This window comes from Thalassophryne amazonica, chromosome 7, assembly GCF_902500255.1.
Source record: "Thalassophryne amazonica chromosome 7, fThaAma1.1, whole genome shotgun sequence".
Taxonomy (NCBI): domain Eukaryota; kingdom Metazoa; phylum Chordata; class Actinopteri; order Batrachoidiformes; family Batrachoididae; genus Thalassophryne; species Thalassophryne amazonica.
In genome coordinates, this window is record NC_047109.1 from 9,733,071 (window position 1) to 9,753,204 (window position 20,134).

At 41.2% G+C, this 20,134-nt stretch overlaps 1 protein-coding gene across 1 annotated transcript in view; it reads left to right on the forward strand.

The window, feature by feature from the left end:
- The first annotated feature begins 969 nt into the window (after positions 1-969).
- LOC117513612 (E3 ubiquitin-protein ligase UBR5-like) overlaps positions 970-20,134 on the forward strand; it is a 32,907-nt gene continuing 13,742 nt past the window's right edge. The window contains exon 1 of the mRNA XM_034173830.1: positions 970-1,196. Within this exon, the coding sequence (XP_034029721.1) occupies positions 1,135-1,196 (62 nt within the window). The 5' untranslated portion in view covers positions 970-1,134. The remainder of the gene's footprint in view (positions 1,197-20,134) is intronic.

A 20,134-nucleotide genomic window follows, 5' to 3' on the forward strand; every position in this document is an offset into this window, starting at 1 on the left:
TTGAGAAATTTGAAAGGCCAGATAGCTTTAAGATGCTGCCAATGATGATACTCAAATCTTCATTAAAATACAGATTTTTTTTTAAATAAAGTTTATTTATGATTTTTTTGCAACACAATAATAGAAGACCAGAAGTTGTAAACCCACAGTAACATTGAGGGAATCACTTCCCCATATGAAAATAAAAACAACAATAATAAAAAGACAGTTAAAAAAAAGAAAAAAGAAAAAGGAGAAAAAATTATGATAAACAAGATGCAACAAAACAAATTATTAGGGACCCAAGGTAACATACTCCATTATCTGGAACACAAACAAGCACTGAAGTACACAAAAGGGAGAAGCAGTATTTGATAAACCAAAGGCGCATCTCTTTGTTACAAAGATGAACACTTACAATCATTCATTCACAAAATGGTATGAGCTTAAGATGTCAATATGATTTAAGAAGGGCTGCGATATCAGTAAAAACTTATCGGCTGTCCCCCTAACAGTATACCTTATGTTCTCCAGTTGAATAAAATACAGCATGTCTCTAATCCACTGATTAAAAAAATACAGATTTTTAAATATTTTATTTTCTGCTATCTTAGAATGGGTTTACCCACGGGGATTACGTTGGTATGAAAACATTCCCAAAATATTCAGAAACATCTGTTAATTTTATTTTTCTGAAAAATGCATTTGTTCAGCGTGTTAGAAATTGTAAATATTATGTAATTTTTTTTTTTTTTTGCCTTTTTTGTCACAGTTATAGAGATAAATAGTGTAAGTGCATGAAAATGCAAACAAAGATGCACATGATGCTGCCGGCGAGAACAAAGACTTTGGAGTATAAGTCAGTATAGTATTTTTTTATGACAGCAATCTTGGCCGTTCTTCCTTCAGCCAATCCAAGACGATTTAACATTGTCGCGTAGCCAATCAGCAGCGTGCTTACATGTGCGCTAATCAACACAGAGGCGAAGCCTGGTATAGAGTTAAGATGGCGGCATGTGCCTGAACAGGCAGGGATCCAAACTCGAGTTTTTTCATTAATAAACCGATACCTATGAATTTATGTACATATTGTAATTGAAGTAATAACCATTACCACACATTTCACACGGTTCGGTGGAATTCTGGATTGACTCCATGACATCTATACACTTCGTGGTTCACCCGTTGCCCGGGACCGAGGATCAGCTCAATGACAGGTATTTTTTATAATAATTAAAACCAGTATTTTCCCCCAGGATTTAATGAACAGTATTCGACATTGTGCTTGTGACCGATAACCATGCTGTCATTGTAAGGAAGTCGCTTTTTTTTTATTCTAGTGAACCCGGAGGTTGGATCGAGGCCCTGTGGTAGCCACTTAGCGGCTAAATGCTAATGCTAGTTAGCCGTTGCCTTGGTTCTCTTTTGGCTCGCAGTCAAAGTTGAAACAATGCGGGTTGGGGGATGGGGAAAAGACGAGGGAATACCCGTCATAAATCACCGCGTGGCTATGAATTTTGTACTTTTCGTATCTAAATTACACACGACCTCTTTTGGCGTGTGTCAGTGTTGGTTTTGTATGCGTGTATACGCATAATTGTGATCAATGAAGTAGGTATAACTGCTAGCGCTATTAGCAAGCTACCACGCCGACGCAAAGTCACATACTCTATGAGCATATAATTGAATTTTTGAAAGAGTTTTAACGTAATCTGTGTGGGATAATCTGGACATACTACCTCGTGTATCGCTTTAATACCAACGAATGCAATGAGAAAGCTCTTAAGTCCGGTATGCTCAGTCAGTAGCATTCACTGTAATGTTGTTACATTTCATTTATTAAGGCTGATACTGCAAATAGTTATACATACTATGCGCCGTCAGGCTACAGTCTGACGTTAGATACAAATGCAAACAATAGGGCTGCAGCTAGTACATTGTTATGATCCACTAATAAATACGTTTAATTTATAACATGTCAGAAATAGTATAAAAGCCAATCAGTCCAAGGTGCTGTCATGAAATAACTTTTGAGACAGTCCAGCAGTCACAAATGCTCTTGTAGTTTTTGACTGTGGGTTTAACTCCAGTTTATCTTAAATATAGTTAGCTGAGAGGAAATTGGAGTTGTCATGGATCACAAAACACTGTTGAGAGCACATCATGGTTGTAAATCCCAGATTGGATTTTTTTTTCTTTTTTTGGATCAGTGAAATGGCAAATAAAGTTTTTGGGGAACAATGAAAAAGAACAATGAAAACAAGGTGTCCAATGTTTACTTAACATTCTAAAATTCAATGTAATTGCTTTATTGAAATTACAATATTGACAATACTAGTGAATGAAATAGCCTTTGTCATTGTCATAAAAGTAATTAAAAAAAGCAAACTCAAAAACATAAAACAGAACTGAATTTATAACTTAAAATGCTGTTTTGAAAATGAGGATGTCAACATTGTCTGGTGAGAGTGGGGGTGCGCTGCATTTGATCCACCAGTGTTTCCCAACTTTATTTATTCAAAGGCCCTCCCTAAGTGTACCTAAGGAAGACAGCCCCCCCCCCCCCCCCCAAAAAAAAAGTGATTTTATTTATTTATTATTTTGTCTGGAAAAAAATTAAGTGAATAGGTTTAATCCCTTTTCTCTCTGGTTTATTCAAAGAAAATCTTTTCAGTTAGTTTTGGTTGTCAAGTAAGTGTGGTATTATGAATTTAAAAGGTGAACTTTTAATTTTGATAATCTCAACACCTCAGGCATCCCCCTCCCAAAGACCCCAGGGTGGGAACCACGGCTTTAAGTGATCTTTATCAGTGTGCAATTGCTATGTCAGAATGATTACAAGGCCCAGCAATGATTTCAGTGTATATCTATTAGAAATGTTGTATGTCAGGATCAAATCTCTTCTTCTTCCTGCTGCTCTCGTTATAGGGTGCCCCAGCAGATCATCGGTTTCCATCTCACCCTGTCCATGCATTTTCCTCTGCCACACAACCACCTGCATGTCCTTCCTCAGCACATCCATAAACCTCCTCTTTGGCCTCCCTCTTCTTCTCCTGCTTGGTGGCTCCATCCTCAGCATGGTGCTCCCTATATACCTTGGGTCCCTCCTCTACACCTCTAAACATCTCAATTTCACATCTCAGTTTCCAACTTTGTCTCCAAACCATCCTACCGCTGCTGTTTCTCTGATATATTCATTCCTAACCCTGTCCATCCTTGTCAGTCCCAAAGAAATTGCAGCATCTTCAGCTCCTGCTCCTTCTTTTTGTTAGCAACACCATCTCTAAGCCATACAACATAGCTGGTCTCACTACCGTCTTGTAAACTTTTCCCCTTCGCTCTTGCTGACATCCTTCTGTCACAAATCACTCCTGCCACCTTTCTCCGCACACTCCACCCTGCCTGCACTCTCGTCTTCACCTCTCTGTCACACTCTACATTACTTTGGATCATTGACCACAAGTATTTAAACTCATTTATATTAACCACCTCTACTGCTTGTAACCCTACTCGTCCACCGGGCTCCATCTCATTCACACATGCACTGTCTTGCTCCTACTGACTTTTATTCCCCTTCTCTTCAGAGTGTATCTCAACCTCTCTCAGAATGTCACCTGCAAATATTACCGTCCATGGAGTCTCCTGGCTGATCTCATCCATCTCAAGTCTTCTTGAATATGATACCAGTAGCTTGGTGCACCTATTTTTGGGCAGTTTTGTTCATTCCCCTTTGCAGCACCTCTCAAGCTCCATCAGATTGGATGGGGGTTGTCGGTGCACAGCCATTTTCAGATCTCTCCAGAGATGTTCAATCAGATTCAGGTTTGGGCTCTGGCTGGGCCACTCAAGGACATTCAGAGTTGTCCTGAAGCCGCTCCTTTGATATCTTGGCTGTGTGCTTAGGGTCATTGTCCTGCTGAAAGATGAACCGTCGCTCCAGTCTGAGGTCAAGAGCGCTCTGGAGCAGGTTTTCATCCAGGATGTCTCTGTACATTACTGCATTCACCTTTCCCTCAAACCTGAATACTCTCCCAGTTCCTGCCGCTGAAAAACATCCACACAGCTTGATTCTGCCACCACCATGCATCACTGTAGGGATGGTAGCTGGTTTCCTCCAAACATGATGCCTGGGATTCACACCAAACAGTTCAGTCTTTGTCTCATCAGACCAGAGAATTTTGTTTCTCATGGTCTGAGAGTACTTCAGGTGTCTTTTGGCAAACTTCAAGTGGGCTGCCGTGTGCCTTTTACTAGGGAATGGCTTTTCTCATTTCACTTTACTATACAGGCCTGATTAGTGGATGGTTGTCCTTCTGGAAGGTTCTCTTCTCTCCACAGAGGAATGCTGGAGCTCTGACAGTGACCATCGGGTTCTTGGTCACCTCCTTGACTAAGGTCCTTCTCCGCCTATTGTTCAGTTTAGAAGTGCTGCCAGCTCTAGGAAGAGTCCTGGTGGATCTGAACTTCTACCATTTATGGATGATGGAGGCCACTGTGCTCATTGGGACATTCAAAGAAGCAGAAATGTTTCTATACTCTTTCCCAGATTTGTGCCTCAAGATAATCCTGTCTCAGAATTCTACAGACAATTCCTTTGACTTGATGCTTGGTTTGTGCTCTGACATGCACTGTCAGCTGTGGGACCTTACATGTAGACAGATGTGTGCCTTTACAAAATCATGTCAACCGAATTTACCCCAGGTGGACTTCAATTAAGCTGTAGAAATATCTCAAGGGTGATCAGGGGAAACAGGATGCACCTGAGCTCAATTTTGAGCTTCATGGAAAAGGCTGGGAATACTTGTATACACGTGATTTCTTAGTTTTTTTTTTTTTTTTTATAAATTCACAAAAATCTCAACGTTTCTTTCACATTAACATTATGGGGTATTGTGTGTAGAGTTTTGGATGAAATTCAAAACTAACATAACAAACAGACCTGTAACATAACAAAATGTGGGAAAAGTGAAGAATGTGGGAAAAGTGAAGCGCTGTGAATACTTTCCGGATGCACCGTAAGTCCTTCTCATAACTTCATGCTGTGGCTGATCAGCTTTCTGCCTCTGTAGTTACTGCAGTTCTGCAGCTCAACCTTACCTTAAAAATTGGAACCATCCTACTTCTCCACTCCTCAGGCATCCTCACACTTTCAAAGATTTTATGAAACAATCTGGTTCGAAACTCCACTGTCACCTCTCGTAAACATTTCCATGCCTCCACTGGAATGTCATCTGGACCGACTGCTTTTCTACCTTTCATCCTCTTCATAGCTGCCCTCTCTTCATCTTTACTAATCACTCGTCCTTCCTGATTTACTTGTTCTACATCATCCATCCTTCTCTCTTTCCAGGGTTCTCCCCTGAAATGTTTAGTATAGCGGTGTTGTTAGCAGTTGTGTGCTGCCTCAGGTAATAATGGGTAGTATGTCCTCCAGAGAAGCTCTAGCATGTTTGCTGTTTCAAGTACAAATGGAGGCCATTTCTTACAACTTAACCTTTAGTCTTCTCTAAATATACAACTTAAGAGTCATAAGAAAATCTCCAACACCAAGTTCTTCTTATGATAGAATGTTATTTATTGCACAATACATAAAAACCTACACTCTAAATATATGGGCTTATAAATGGCCTCTTTGTCCGTCTAAATATACTAAATAGCTCTGGAGTTAACTTAATTAGTCCATGATATTTTTACCTTTTATGTACATGTTGTCCAATATTGGACAATCATGTATTTGCGCTCACAATAACACCCAAATCATGTGCTCATAGCATTTGTGATTTGGTGCTACATAAATTAAATGAAAATGAAATTGAAACTAAAACAGTTACATGTACATTTCTATCATAGATTTGATTAAATAATGCTTATGCAGTAATGTCAGTTCTTCTTTTATTCATCTTGGCCCTCATTTGTTGCAAGCTGACTCAAAGCTGAATGTTTCTGCCTCATTTCTTTCATAATGGACCACAATTGAAATAAGTGTTTTCACTTCATTTATATTATGTACTTACATTGAACTCACTAAATAAAACCAATCAATCAAGGAGGTTGTCCAGGGCTGTGATGTCATTGTTGCTTGATTGTCAGGGCAACAGCTGCACCCTTTCCGCATTGGTGAATACGTGCGTTTCACACATGCTTTCACGTGGTTGGGGATTTTGCAAATTTCAACAGAAATGGAGAGTTTCCTACGGCAGCTTGGCTTCAAACATGCTCCAGCAGACAGCCAGAAGCAGGCAAACACCTGGACATTTAGAAGCAGGCTGGAAGAGCTGCAGGAGTGAATTTGAGTGGAGAGGGAGAGAGAGCTTCTTATCTGTTGGGCCTGTGGGCTGGAGGAGAGGCGTGCAGTCGGTAACAGACATTAACAGACGGTGGCAGCAGCAGAGAACCACAAAAAAAGTCCTACAAAAACAACACACGGAGGATATTATTATTATTTTTTTTTTCCTTTACATGAGGGATCGTAACTTATGGACCGGCAAAGCATTCAGTCCACACCTGAGAGCTGTTGTGCGCCACCACTGCCCCACAAAAAAAGGGCACGTTAATGATGAACAAATAAAACCTTCCCATTGTGAAACGGACGATTCTCGTTTCTTTCCCGCAACAACAGAAAAGAGTCCCGGTTAGTAACTTTAATCAGCGGGAAAGTGAGTCATGATTGATATTTTTAAATAGCTTTGACGAAGTTTGATGAATAAATTGTCAAAAAAAAAAAAAAAAAAGAGTATTATGGCGCTATGATGAGAGTATACAGGCGCGCTGCTGTTATTCCATTGTCTGGGGAGAACATCACATCAAATAAAAAAAAAAAAAAGCAAGATAACGTCACAGTATAATGGCGCTATGATGCATCCTCAAAATGGGGATGCACCGATACCACTTTTTTCCAGACTGAGTACAAGTAGGAGTACATACATTTGAGTACTAGTCAATACCGAGTACCGATACGAATACTTCATAACATTATGGTTTTATGATGACTTTGAAAACATGTTTTTTATTCATCAGTTGTTCCTTACCTTTTGACTGTAACTGCTTCCAGTATCATTAGGTTTTTTTTTTTTAAACAAACCTTTCACTTAAATCATGTAACTTCATTTTTTGACTACAACAAATAGTCCTTTAATATTATATTAATTGTGTATTTCTTAATTAGGGATGCACCGATCCACAATTTTTCACTTCTGATCCGATCCCGATACCTGAATTTGGATATCTGCCGATACCAATACTTTTCCGATCCGATACCAGAGCTGTTTGCTTAAATATTATTATTATCATTAGTGTTGATTTTATATGTGGATTTTCTTAAAAAGGAGACCTGAAAAGTAAAAAAAAAGTCACAATTCATTGAGAAACGGTGGACGAAAGAGCTTTATCACTGAACAGCCTGCGAAGCAAGAGCGCAAAAGGGACAAAAGAGGAACTTGACAAAACCGAAGCTAACAATCTCGACGCTTTAAATGAAATATGCCTGGACCCACAGATGGAGCAGTGTGTGTCTGCATCTCTGAGCTCCAGGGCTCGACACTGGGACGGAGCTCATAGCGCCTGAGTCCTGGAGAAGCTGCAAACAGAATCTGTGGAGATCTGTGTGCACGTCGGTGGGACCACCTGCTTTGGTTCCTCGTCCAGAACAAAAGAGGGATCATCTCCTTCATCATCAGAATCCACACTGTCTGTCGACACACTTCGCGCTCCGTCTTGCTCCAATTGGAAAAAGAAAAAGGAAAAAAAAACCTCTGACATGCTGTGGTCACTGCTGTATCACTGAATTATGTTCTAAGCCATATATATTGAATTATAACAAAACTGTCAAAACAGGAATCAATATAAGTGTAAAAATAATTGAATATATCAGAGCACTTAATTGATCAGTGCTTGTGAATGCCGTGCATTGACTCCCCATATGCGGTTATTTCAACCAGCTGCCGCTGATCCACAACGTGAATTCTGCCCTCCAGAACAACTCTTATATAATCTGAATCATCTACCTGTTGCCACATGTACATAAGAGGTGGATTGTCATTCCTACACTCATATTATTATATTTAATAAAAAATAATAAGCGCACGCAGCAGCTGCTGCTGCCGCTAATGCTGCATTCAAGTACTGTCGGAAATTACACAACTTTTTTGTTGTTTCAAATTCAACAGTTGCTTGTGGCAAAATAAGTAATTGTATCCACACAAAAGATTAATTCAGGCCTATATAAAGTGTCTGAGCCCATTGAAGCTGACCCCCCCCACCCAGATAAAAAAAAATCCAAGCAAACGGGCTGTTTGTTCTGTAATTTCCGATGGTACATGAACACAGCAGCAGCCTCAGCACTCACAGACCGACTTCTGCACTGTGTGAAAAAATTCAGCCGGTCGAACAAAGTCACACTGAATAATAACGTTACAAAAACTAAACAAACGATTAAAAAACATCAAGAAGGACAGCAAAATGAAACACGGATGAATTGAGGTTTTCATTGCCCTTCGTTCAAATTTTTCAACAGTTTAAAAATCCTGACGAAGCATCAGCTGCAGGAACGAAGCTGCGCGAAGGTTAAATGATGCCAATGAAAGTCCAGATTTCTTGTTTCGTCAGGGCTTTGTTGCCCTTCGTTAAGTGCTGTGTGACTGGACCTTTACATTGTCAAAGCAAGTGTTACATTAAAAATTAAGTCCTCTCTCCTCATTTTTCAATTTCGATGGGGCTTTAACATGGGAAACATTGTCAAAGCAAGTGTTGAGTATAAAAATTAAATTAAGTTCCCTCTCTCTCTCTCTCATTTGCTCTCTTTCTCTCGCTTTCTCTCTCTCTTTCTCCCTCTGTCTCTGTCTCTTTCTTCCTCCATCTCTCTCTCTCTTTCTCTCTCACTGTTTTCGTGTGCGCAAACTTCAAACTTTTTGGAAATGCAAAGCCTTTCAACTGTAAAATCAACCGTAAATTTCTAAATGTATCATCAGTGGCGCTCACATGCAGGACTTTAATGGAGATTTTTCCCTTTCAGCGGACAGAATCTCTGTTCGACTGTCCTCAGCTACGATCTGAGCTGGCTTTTCATAATGTTTCACAGCCTTGGGATGCTGAAGCGGCTAACTTTTCAACAGAGGTTTTCAGCAACAATTCAGTTTATTTTTCAGAAAATCCGTGCTCTACGAACAGACAATTTGAACTTGAGAACCAGACGGAAATTTGTCGCTACCCGTGGCTAGAACACTGCGGAAGAGAGCTCTCTCAAACAGCTCGGCTTCAGAAACCTCCCCTCCTCACACTTGGCAGCAAACAAAGCAGAGCGGAAACAGCAGCAGTTCAAATCAAATCAATTTTATTTATATACCAAATCACAACAACAGTAATTACAGAAAAACCCCAACGGTCAAAACGACCCCCTATGAGCAAACACTTGGCGACAGTGGGAAGGAAAAACTCCCTTTTAACAGGAAGAAACCTCCAGCAGAACCAGGCTCAGGGAGGGGCATTCTTCTGCTGGGACTGGTTGGGGCTGAGGGGAGAGAACCAAGAAAAAGACATGCTGTGGAGGGGAGCAGAGATCAATCACTGATGATTAAATGCAGAGTGGTGCATACAGAGCAAAAAGAGAAAGAAACACTCAGTGCATCATGGGAACCCCCCAGCAGTCTAAGTCTATAGCAGCATAACTAAGGGATGGTTCAGGGTCACCTGATCCAGCCCTAACTATAAGCTTTAGCAAAAAGGAAAGTTTTAAGCCTAATCTTAAAAGTAGAGAGGGTGTCTGTCTCCCTGATCCGAATTGGAAGCTGGTTCCACAGGAGAGGAGCCCGAAAGCTGAAAGCTCTGCCTCCCATTCTACTCTTAAAAACCCTAGGAACTACAAGTAAGCCTGCAGTCTGAGAGCGAAGCGCTCTATTGGGGTGATATGGTACTATGAGGTCCCTAAGATAAGATGGGACCTGATTATTCATAACCTTATAAGTAAGAAGAAGAATTTTAAATTCTATTCTAGAATTAACAGGAAGCCAATGAAGAGAGGCCAATATGGGTGAAATATGCTCTCTCCTTCTAGTCCCCGTCAGTACTCTAGCTGCAGCATTTTGAATTAACTGAAGGCTTTTCAGGGAACCTTTAGGACAACCTGATAATAATGAATTACAGTAGTCCAGTCTAGAGGAAATAAATGCATGAATTAGTTTTTCAGCATCACTCTGAGACAACACCTTTCTAATTTTAGAGATATTGCGCAAATGTAAAAAAGCAGTCCTACATATTTGCTTAATATGGGCATTGAAGAACATATCCTGATCAAAAATGACTCCAAGATTTCTCACAGTATTACTAGAGGTCAGGGTAATGCCATCCAGAGTAAGGATCTGGTTAGACACCATGTTTCTAAGATTTGTGGGGCCAAGTACAATAACTTCAGTTTTATCTGAATTTAAAAGCAGGAAATTAGAGGTCATCCATGTCTTTATGTCTGTAAGACATTCCTGCAGTTTAACTAATTGGTGTGTGTCCTCTGGCTTCATGGATAGATAAAGCTGGGTATCATCTGCGTAACAATGAAAATGTAAGCAATGCTTTCTAATAATACTGCCTAAGGGAAGCATGCATAAAGTGAATAAAATTGGTCCTAGCACAGAACCTTGTGGAACTCCATAATTAACCTTAGTCTGTGAAGAAGACTCCTCATTTACATGAACAAATTGTAATCTGTTAGATAAATATGATTCAAACCACCGCAGCGCAGTGCCTTTAATAACTATGGCATGCTCTAATCTCTGTAATAAAATTTTATGGTCAACAGTATCAAAAGCAGCACTGAGGTCTAACAGGACAAGCACAGAGATGAGTCCACTGTCTGAGGCCATAAGAAGATCATTTATAACCTTCACTAATGCTGTTTCTGTACTATGATGAATTCTGAAACCTGACTGAAACTCTTCAAATAGACCATTCCTCTGCAGATGATCAGTTAGCTGTTTTACAACTACCCTTTCAAGAATTTTTGAGAGAAAAGGAAGGTTGGAGATTGGCCTATAATTAGCTAAGATAGCTGGGTCAAGTGATGGCTTTTTAAGTAATGGTTTAATTACTGCCACCTTAAAAGCCTGTGGTACATAGCCAACTAATAAAGATAGATTGATCATATTTAAGATCGAAACATTAATTAATGGTAGGGCTTCCTTGAGCAGCCTGGTAGGAATGGGGTCTAATAGACATGTTGATGGTTTGGAGGAAGTGACTAATGAAAATAACTCAGACAGAACAATCGGAGAGAAAGAGTCTAACCAAATGCCAGCATTACTGAAAGCAGCCAAAGATAACGATATGTCTTTGGGATGGTTATAAGTAATTTTTTTCCCCTAATAGTTAAAATTGTATTAGCAAAGAAAGTCATGAAGTCATTACTAGTTAAAGTTAAAGGAATACTCAGCTCAATAGAGCTCTGACTCTTTGTCAGCCTGGCTACAGTGCTGAAAAGAAACCTGGGGTTGTTCTTATTTTCTTAAATTAGTGATGAGTAGTAAGATGTCCTAGCTTTACGGAGGGCTTTTTTATAGAGCAACAGACTCTTTTTCCAGGCTAAGTGAAGATCTTCTAAATTAGTGAGACGCCATTTCCTCTCCAACTTACGGGTTATCTCCTTTAAGCTGCGAGTTTGTGAGTTATACCACAGAGTCAGGCACTTCTGATTTAAGGCTCTCTTTTTCAGAGGAGTTACAGCATCCAAAGTTGTGCTCATTGAGGATGTAAAACTATTGACGAGATAATCTATCTCACTCACAGAGTTTAGGTAGCTACTCTGTACTGTGTTGGTATATGGCATTGGAGAACATAACAAAGAAAGAATCATATCCTTAAACTAGTTACAGCGCTTTCCGAAAGACTTCTACTGTAATGAAACGTATTCCCCACTGCTGGGTAGTCCATTAAAGTAAATGTTATTAAGAAATGATCAGACAGAAGGGGATTTTCAGGGAATACTGTTAAGTCTTCAATTTCCATACCATAAGTCAAAACAAGATCTAAAGTATGATTAAAGTGGTGGGTGGACTCATTTACATTTTGAGCAAAGCCAATTGAGTCTCATAATAGATTAAATGCAGTGTTGAGGCTGTCATTCTCAGCATCTATGTGGATGTTAAAATCGCCCACTATAATTATCTTATCTGAGCTAAGCACTAAGTCAGACAAAAGGTCTGAAAATTCACAGAGAAACTCACAGTAACGACCAGGTGGACAATAGATAACAACAAATAAAACTGGTTTTTGGGACTTCCAATTTGGATGGACAAGACTAAGACTAAGAGTCAAGCTTTCAAATGAATTAAAGCTCTGTCTGGGTTTTTGATTAATTAATAAACTGGAGTGGAAGATTGCTGCTAATCCTCCCGCTTGGCCCGTGCTACGAGCATTCTGACAGTTAGTGTGAATCGGGGGTGTTGACTCATTTAAACTAACATATTCATCCTGCTGTAACCAGGTTTCTGTAAGGCAGAATAAATCAATATGTTGATCAATTATTATATCATTTACTAACAGGGACTTAGAAGAGAGAGACCTAATGTTTAATAGACCACATTTAACTGTTTTAGTCTGTGGTGCAGTTGAAGGTGCTATGTTATTTTTTCTTTTTGAATTTTTATGCTTAAATAGATTTTTACTGGTTGTTGGTGGTCTGGGAGCAGGCACCGTCTCTACGGGGATGGGGTATTGGGGGGATGGCAGGGGGAGAGAAGTTGCAGAGAGGTGCGTAAGACTACAACTCTGCTTCCTGGTCCCAACCCTGGGTAGTCACGGTTTGGAGGGTTTAATAAAATTGGCCAGATTTCTAGAAATGAGAGCTGCTCCATCCAAAGTGGGATGGATGCCGTCTCTCCTAACAAGACCAGGTTTTCCCCAGAAGCTTTGCCAATTATCTATGAAGCCCACCTCATTTTTGGACACCACTCAGACAGCCAGCAATTCAAGGAGAACATGTGGCTAAACATGTCACCTGGTCCGATTGGGGAGGGGCCCAGAGAAAACTCCGACATTGGTTTTGCAAAGTTACACACCGATTCAATGTTAATTTTAGTGACCTCCGATTGGCGTAACCGGGTGTCATTACTGCCGACGTGAATTACAATCTTACCAAATTTACGCTTAATCTAGCCAGCAGTTTCAAATTTCCTTCAGTGTTGCCTGCTCTGGCCCCTGGAAGACAATTGACTATGGTTGCTGGTGTCGCTAACTTCACATTTCTCAAAACAGAGTCGCCAATAACCAGAGTTTGTTCCTCGGCGGTGTGTCGCCGAGTGGGGAAAAACGGTTAGAGATGTGACGGGTTGGTGGTGTTTAGGACTACGCTTCCTTCTCACAGTCACCCAGCCGGCTTGCTTTCCCGGCTGCTCGGGATCTGCTGGGGGACAGCTAACGGCGGCTAAGCTACCTTGGACCGCACCGACTACAGGGGCCTGGCTAGCTGGCCTCCAAAGCTATGAATAAGCTACACTTATTACAAGTACCATTACTGCTAAAGGAGGCCGAGGAATAACTAAACAGTTGAGAGGATTCATAGTGGCTCCTCATATATCGGAAAACGTCGCGGGTTGGATCGGTATTTTCTGATACTTTAATTGCGTCTGTATCGGAAGCTGATACCGGATCGACTCGATCGCAGCCTTGTTCTTAATAACGTAACACTGCCAGTCATCTCACTTAAATGTAACCTGTGGACTTCAGCACTACAAAGTATACAACTCCAGGAACAGAACTGAAACTGTCCATCACTAACTTTGTTTGTGAGCACTAAGCCTTTTTTGAAAATGTGAGGGGTAGATTCTTTTTTATTAAAAGAAGCTTCTCTGCGTTAGACTGTCTCTGTTTTCATCTACAATGTGCGACACTGAGCTAAACAGCTTTTCACTCCACACTATTTCCTCAAAGGTGGAACGGAGTAATTTTAACATTAATTTATTTTATTTTTTCTTTGTGGATCATGGGAAAATTTCCTCGCATTCAGACAGTATAGCCCATTGCCTGTGGTAAATGAACCGTTAACGAGGCGCAGTGACTCAACTTCTGGCGCAAATTGCAGCCCGTGGAGGAGGAGCAGATGGTCAGAACGCCGCGCCACAGACATTCCGCAAATGTATTACACCTGTAGTGGACCGAGCAGGTCTCCCATTGGCCTGAACACCCACACCAAGGGCTGAAACTCACCAACCTTATGGACAATCTCTGCCGCTGAAATCGTTATCTGAGTTCTGACAGAGGAACTGGTGCAAAGTGCGGTGTCACAGGAACTTTTTTCAGCCACGACAAGGAATTAAAGTATTTTCAGATGTTGTTTTCCAAACTCAGGAGGATTTATGTGGATTATTTTTCTTCAGGATCGTGTGATGATGAATTCCACTGAAACAGGAGACTATTATTTACTCTGACTGCAGCTTTCAACCAATCAATGAACAGCATTGATGGACGTATTTTGACTTATGAGTAAATTGTATGAAATACAAATCCAAAAATTAGCCGCATAATTGTTTGACGCAGTGTTCAAAACGTATGAAAAAAGTAGCGCCTTATAATCTGGAAATTACAGAGCATGTCCGTGAAAATCCCCCATTGAGAGGTTGACATCATGCTGCTGTGAAGGGGTATTGGGTGATATAGTATCGGAGACGATTTATGATAACAAGTACGAGTAAATGAATACGGGATCTGGCCGATACCAATATTGGGATCGGGATCGGGCCGATACGATACTAGGATCGGGATCGGTGTATCCTTACCTCAAAATATTCCCTCTGTTTTCTCGACACACTCTCCTCGCTTGTCAGCACATTACCATCTGCATTCTTTATCACCCTAACCTGCTGCACATCCTTTCCAGCTCAGTCCTTTTGTCTAGCCAGTTGGTACAGGGGTCATTCCATGTCAATTCAACAGAGGATTTGTCGACACGTCTTGGATTTTCATGAAACTTGGTGGAGTGATTGGAACATATGAAATACAGCCAGAACTCAAATATTTTTGCTAACGGACTCCTAATTAGTGAAATAGGCTCTAACAGACTTTTGACTAATTAGCATGTAGTCGCAAATTCAAATAGCTATAACCCAGAAATTATTGCACCTACAGAATTGGTTCTGGTGTCATTTTAAAGGTCTTGCCTAGCTCTACAAGTGTGTGTTAAAACCTGTCTAATGAAATCCACCCCAAAATACACACACACAAAAAAATCACCCCAATTATATACTTCAAATACAAATTCCAAAAAAAATTCCCCTTCAATTTTTTTCAAGTTTCTACTAGAGGTACCTTAGGATGTATTAATTCATCCCTGAAAATTTTGTGATGGGCACTCTAACAGTTTGGAGCGTGATCTGGGGATGACATTTAGCTCTAGTAACTGAACCAAGATTTGTGATGGAATATTCCCAGATGCACTTCGATTTCAATACACAAACAAAATTTCTAATTTTTTTCATAGGCCTTACTTCACCTCTGTCCGCCTCCAGAGGATGTTCCCCAACGGCTTCAGTCTTTGTTATAAATGTAATGCTCATAAGGGGGCACTTATTCATTTGTTTTGGTCATGTGATCACATCCAGTCATTTTGGAAAGATGTACACTCTGTTATTCAGGTGGTGACTGGTAAACGTTTTATAATGTCACCCTCTTTCTATCTGTTAAACCATATACCCGGTAATCTTTTGGATCCAGATACAAGGTCTCTATTAATAATTCTGTTATTCCTTGCTAAGAAATATATATTACTGCTGTGGTCTGCCCCTCACGTGTCTACGGTCAATATGTGGATATCACAGATATCAACTCTTCTCCCTCTGGAAAAACTGACTCATGACTTAAATCACAAATCAAAAAAGTTTTTGAGACTTTGGACTCTGCACGCTTTTCTTCAAAAACATCCATAGGGTAATAATCTGGTGCATCATGGAAGCATGCAAGTTTGTTTATTTTTTCTTCTTTTTAACAGTCCTTTATAAATACATGTGGTTGTGCTTATTTTATAAAATTGTGTCTTGTATTGCAGCGAAGGGGTATAGTTTTGCAGCGAAGGGGTGGGAATGTGTTTCTGGTTTGTTTTTGGGGGGTGGGGTTATAGTGTGTATTTTTTGGTGTACTGTGTACCTTTTGTTTCTGCCTTCTTGTTTAGCTGTTTGGCAGTTTTTTTTCTCTGTTTTGCATAAGAAAATTCAATTAAACACATGTTCCTTGTCAGCTGATGTCTAGTGCAACGAAAAGGTGGCATGACGTGCACTGTTGGTCTTCAATATTAACCACACGGAAAATAATTTACTTCACTGAAACATTTTGCACAGTGTTTATAATAAAGCAGAAAATGCTGGCTCTCATGGAAGCTTCAACAAAGGTTCCTACCAGTTTAAATCCAGGTGACTGCATTTAACTTATCAGTTGTTTGCTGTCCGTGATTCCTGCTCATTAAGATAAAAAAAAAAATCCTTAATTTTCCCATCGTCCTCTCACTGAAAACAGTGGAACATCCAGTCTGTTGCTGACTGTCTACATATGAAGTCAGTTTTCTCTGTGTTCGGTCCAGAAATGCTGCGTGTCCTCTCTGTTCCCCACTTTCTCACATTCAAAACAGCAAACATCCAGGCAGCAGGAAAGATATGTCTGAACTGTCCTCAAAATTCTGAACAAGCACAAAACTTTGTGATGAACTTTGCGGGCATCAGCTGATTAGGAACTCATTTTACTGAATGGGAAAAAGGCCTTCTTTCAGACAAACACAAACTGAGTCGGACCTTCACTGTGTGACTGGGGCTTCTACAAAGCTAGCCACATTGTCACAGAACAGTTCCTGTTTCTTGCACAAGAGTCTTTCACAATAATAGCACAGGACAAATCAATAACATCATCACAAGTCTGACTCCAAAGAGGAGAAACACATTGTGAAAAAAAACTCATTTTTGGTTTTCACAATATACTGGGGGTCATGGAAAACATTTATTTTTAGGTGGCATTTAATAAACTTAAAAAATAAATTTTTATTTCAGGTGGGCGTTTAACCAACTTTCTTCAAAAAAGGGATGGGCTGGTGCTCGGCCCTGGGCCCTCAGGTGCATGAATACAGTACTTTAGTAAAACCAGAGGAGGAGGGCTGTGCATCTACAATAACAAAGGTTGGTGCACAAACTGTTCTGAGATGGAAAGACACTGCTCTGAAGTTGTAGAATATCTTACAGTAAAATGCCGCCCTCACTATCTGCCACGGGAATTTACAGCAGTATTTATTGTGGCCGTCTGCGTCCCCCCACGAGCTAATGCTAATGACACTCTGAAGCAGCTACATAACTCCATCAGCTTGCATCAAAATAAACATCCAGATGCGCTGTATGTAGTAACAGGGGACTTCAACCACGTAAACCTGCAAGATATTCTCCCCAAGTTCCACCAGCATGTAAACATCGCCACACGAAGGGAAAACACGCTGGACAAAGTGTATACAAATATACGTGGAGCTTACAGAGCAGCCCCCCGCCCCCATCTCTGCGCCTCAGACCACATCTCACTCCTCAGGCTTCCTGCTTACAGTCCAGTGTCGAAAAGCAGGGACACCATCACAAAGACCAGCTCTGTGTGGCCAACTGGTGCTGTGTCCATGCTTCAAGACTGCTTTGAGACCACCGACTGACAAATGTTCAGAGCAGCTGCAACAACAGGGAGCAATGTGGACCTGGAGGAATACTCATCGACTGTGCACTGCAACATCCGGAGCTGCATAGACAATGTGACCACCTCCAAGACCATCACCATCAGGCCAAACCAGAAACCCTGGATGACCAGAAAGGTGCGCTCCCTGCTGAAAATTTGTGATGCTGCATTCAAAGACAGCGATGCAACAGCACTCAGAGCAGCCACAAGGAACCTGTTGGCAGGAATAAAAAGAGTTAATGCCCTCAAGGTTCCAGTCCACAGCTGATGCCATCTCCACCGTGGTGCATCAGGCCCTCTCTCACACAGAGAACAAGGACTCCTATGCAAGGCTGCTGTTCTTGGACTTAACTTCTGCGTTCAACACCATCATCCCGCAGAAACTGGTTTCCAAGCTGGCTGAACTTGGAGCCCCCTCAGCACTGTGCAACTGAATCCTGGACTTCCTGACTGGGAGGCCACTGAGTGTCAGGATCAACACCACCTCATCCTCCACCATCATCCTGAACACTGGCTCACCCCAGGGTTGTGTGCTCAGTCCACTGCTGTACACATTGATGACCGTCGACTGCACAGCCCAGCACAAGAATAATCTTGTTGTTACGTTTGCAGACGATACAGCAGTGATCGGGCTCATTAGCCAAGGGGATGAGACAGCCTACAGGCGAGAAGTGGAGAACCTGACAGGGTGGTGCGGAGACAACAACCTCATCCTCAACACCCAGAAGACCAAGGAGATAGTTGCTGACTTCTGTAGGTCAGCCCCCCCCCCCCCCCCCAATCAACAGAGCAGCGTCTTCTCCATCAGGTGTCTTGGAGTCCACCTCTCCAAGACTCTCACCTGGCACAGCAACACCTCGGCTGTCATCAAGAAAGCCCACCATTGTCTCTATTTTTTGAGGAAATTGGGAAGGGCTGGACTGAACACTGAGGTCCTCAGGGCCTTTTACAGCTGTGCAGTGGAGAGTGTCCTGTCCTGCTGCCTCCCTGTGTGGTATAGTGGCTGCACGATGGCGGAGAAGAAAGCGCTGCAGTGGGTGGTGAAGTCTGCACAGAGGACCATCAGATGCAGCTTACCACCCATTGGGGACATCTACATCTCCAGATGTAGAGACAAAGCCACCTGCATCCTCCGAGACTCCATCCACCCTGCACACAGTCTGTTCACACCCCTTCCCTCTGGAAGGAGGCTGTGCAGCATCCGGGCAAAAACGTCCAGACTGAAAAACAGCTTCTACTCGAATGCTGTCAGACTGTTGAACAGTTCAACATCCACCACCAAACTGTGAACATTGCACTACATACACATTCTCACCTTCTTAATACTCTAACGCTGCTGCTGCCGACCTTGTGCCTTGTATATGTATATATATATATATATATATATATATATATATATATATATATATATATATATATATATATATATATATATATATATATATATTCTGTGGCCACAGGGGTGCGCATATTGTACATTGCAAAAGTTTATATTGCAAAAGTTTATACAATAGGTTAGGTTTAAAAAACTGTCCCAGTTAACTACACCATGACCTGTAGAAACTGCATTTCGTTCTGTCTGTAAGGGTCGAGTGACAATACAAGTGAGTCTGCGTCTGAGTCTGAAACATGATTTTCAAATCCTTATCTGTCTAGTTTTTTAGCCAGCTTAATTTATATGAGGTAGCGAGTTCAGATTTTTATTGAAGAACTCGGGTAGAATTCAAACTTCACTTGAACTTTTTTAAATTATTTTTTAAAACTGCAAACACCATTATGGCCATATCGTTTGGATACTAATGTGCAGGTTATCGTTGAACATGAGCAGTTTTATGTTTGTTGCACACAGTACAATCAAAATCTTTACCATAGGGCAAGATCATACGAGTGTACCTCATATAATGATCATACCATGCAAGTCGACCGGACATAATGCTGCAACTAATCTTACAATGCCAAGACGGCCTGTTGAGCCTGTGTGCATTTCATTGCAGCCTGCTGCAGTCACCACCTGTCTCACCAACCCACCATCCAAACCATCCAGTAAAAAACTCACAATTGTTAAAGCAGATACAAGATTCTGTCTGGGTGTGGGGGACTTTGGCTCATAAGAAGTACTTAGCTGACATGAACATCTCATATCTGGTTGGATTTTCTCAGCCAAATGGTTTATTTGACCTTTCTGTGGTCTGCTTTTGCAGACTTGTGTTCAATATGTTCTTCTTGCTATATGCTGAAAGATCCTCTTTTGAAATGAGTAGACTGTGTGAAAGTGTTTTGATTTGTGTATAGCTCCTGGTGGCCATGGTGCAGATGCTATTGAAATGGGTGTGTGTGTGTGTGTGGGTGTGTGTGTGTGTGAGTGATAGATAGGTCTGTCTTGTACGTCCGTCCGTAGCCATCGCTGTATGATTACATAACACCAAATAATCACACATCAAGTCGGGGTCGAGCGATATGGATTTTTAAGGGCTGATACTGCTTATTG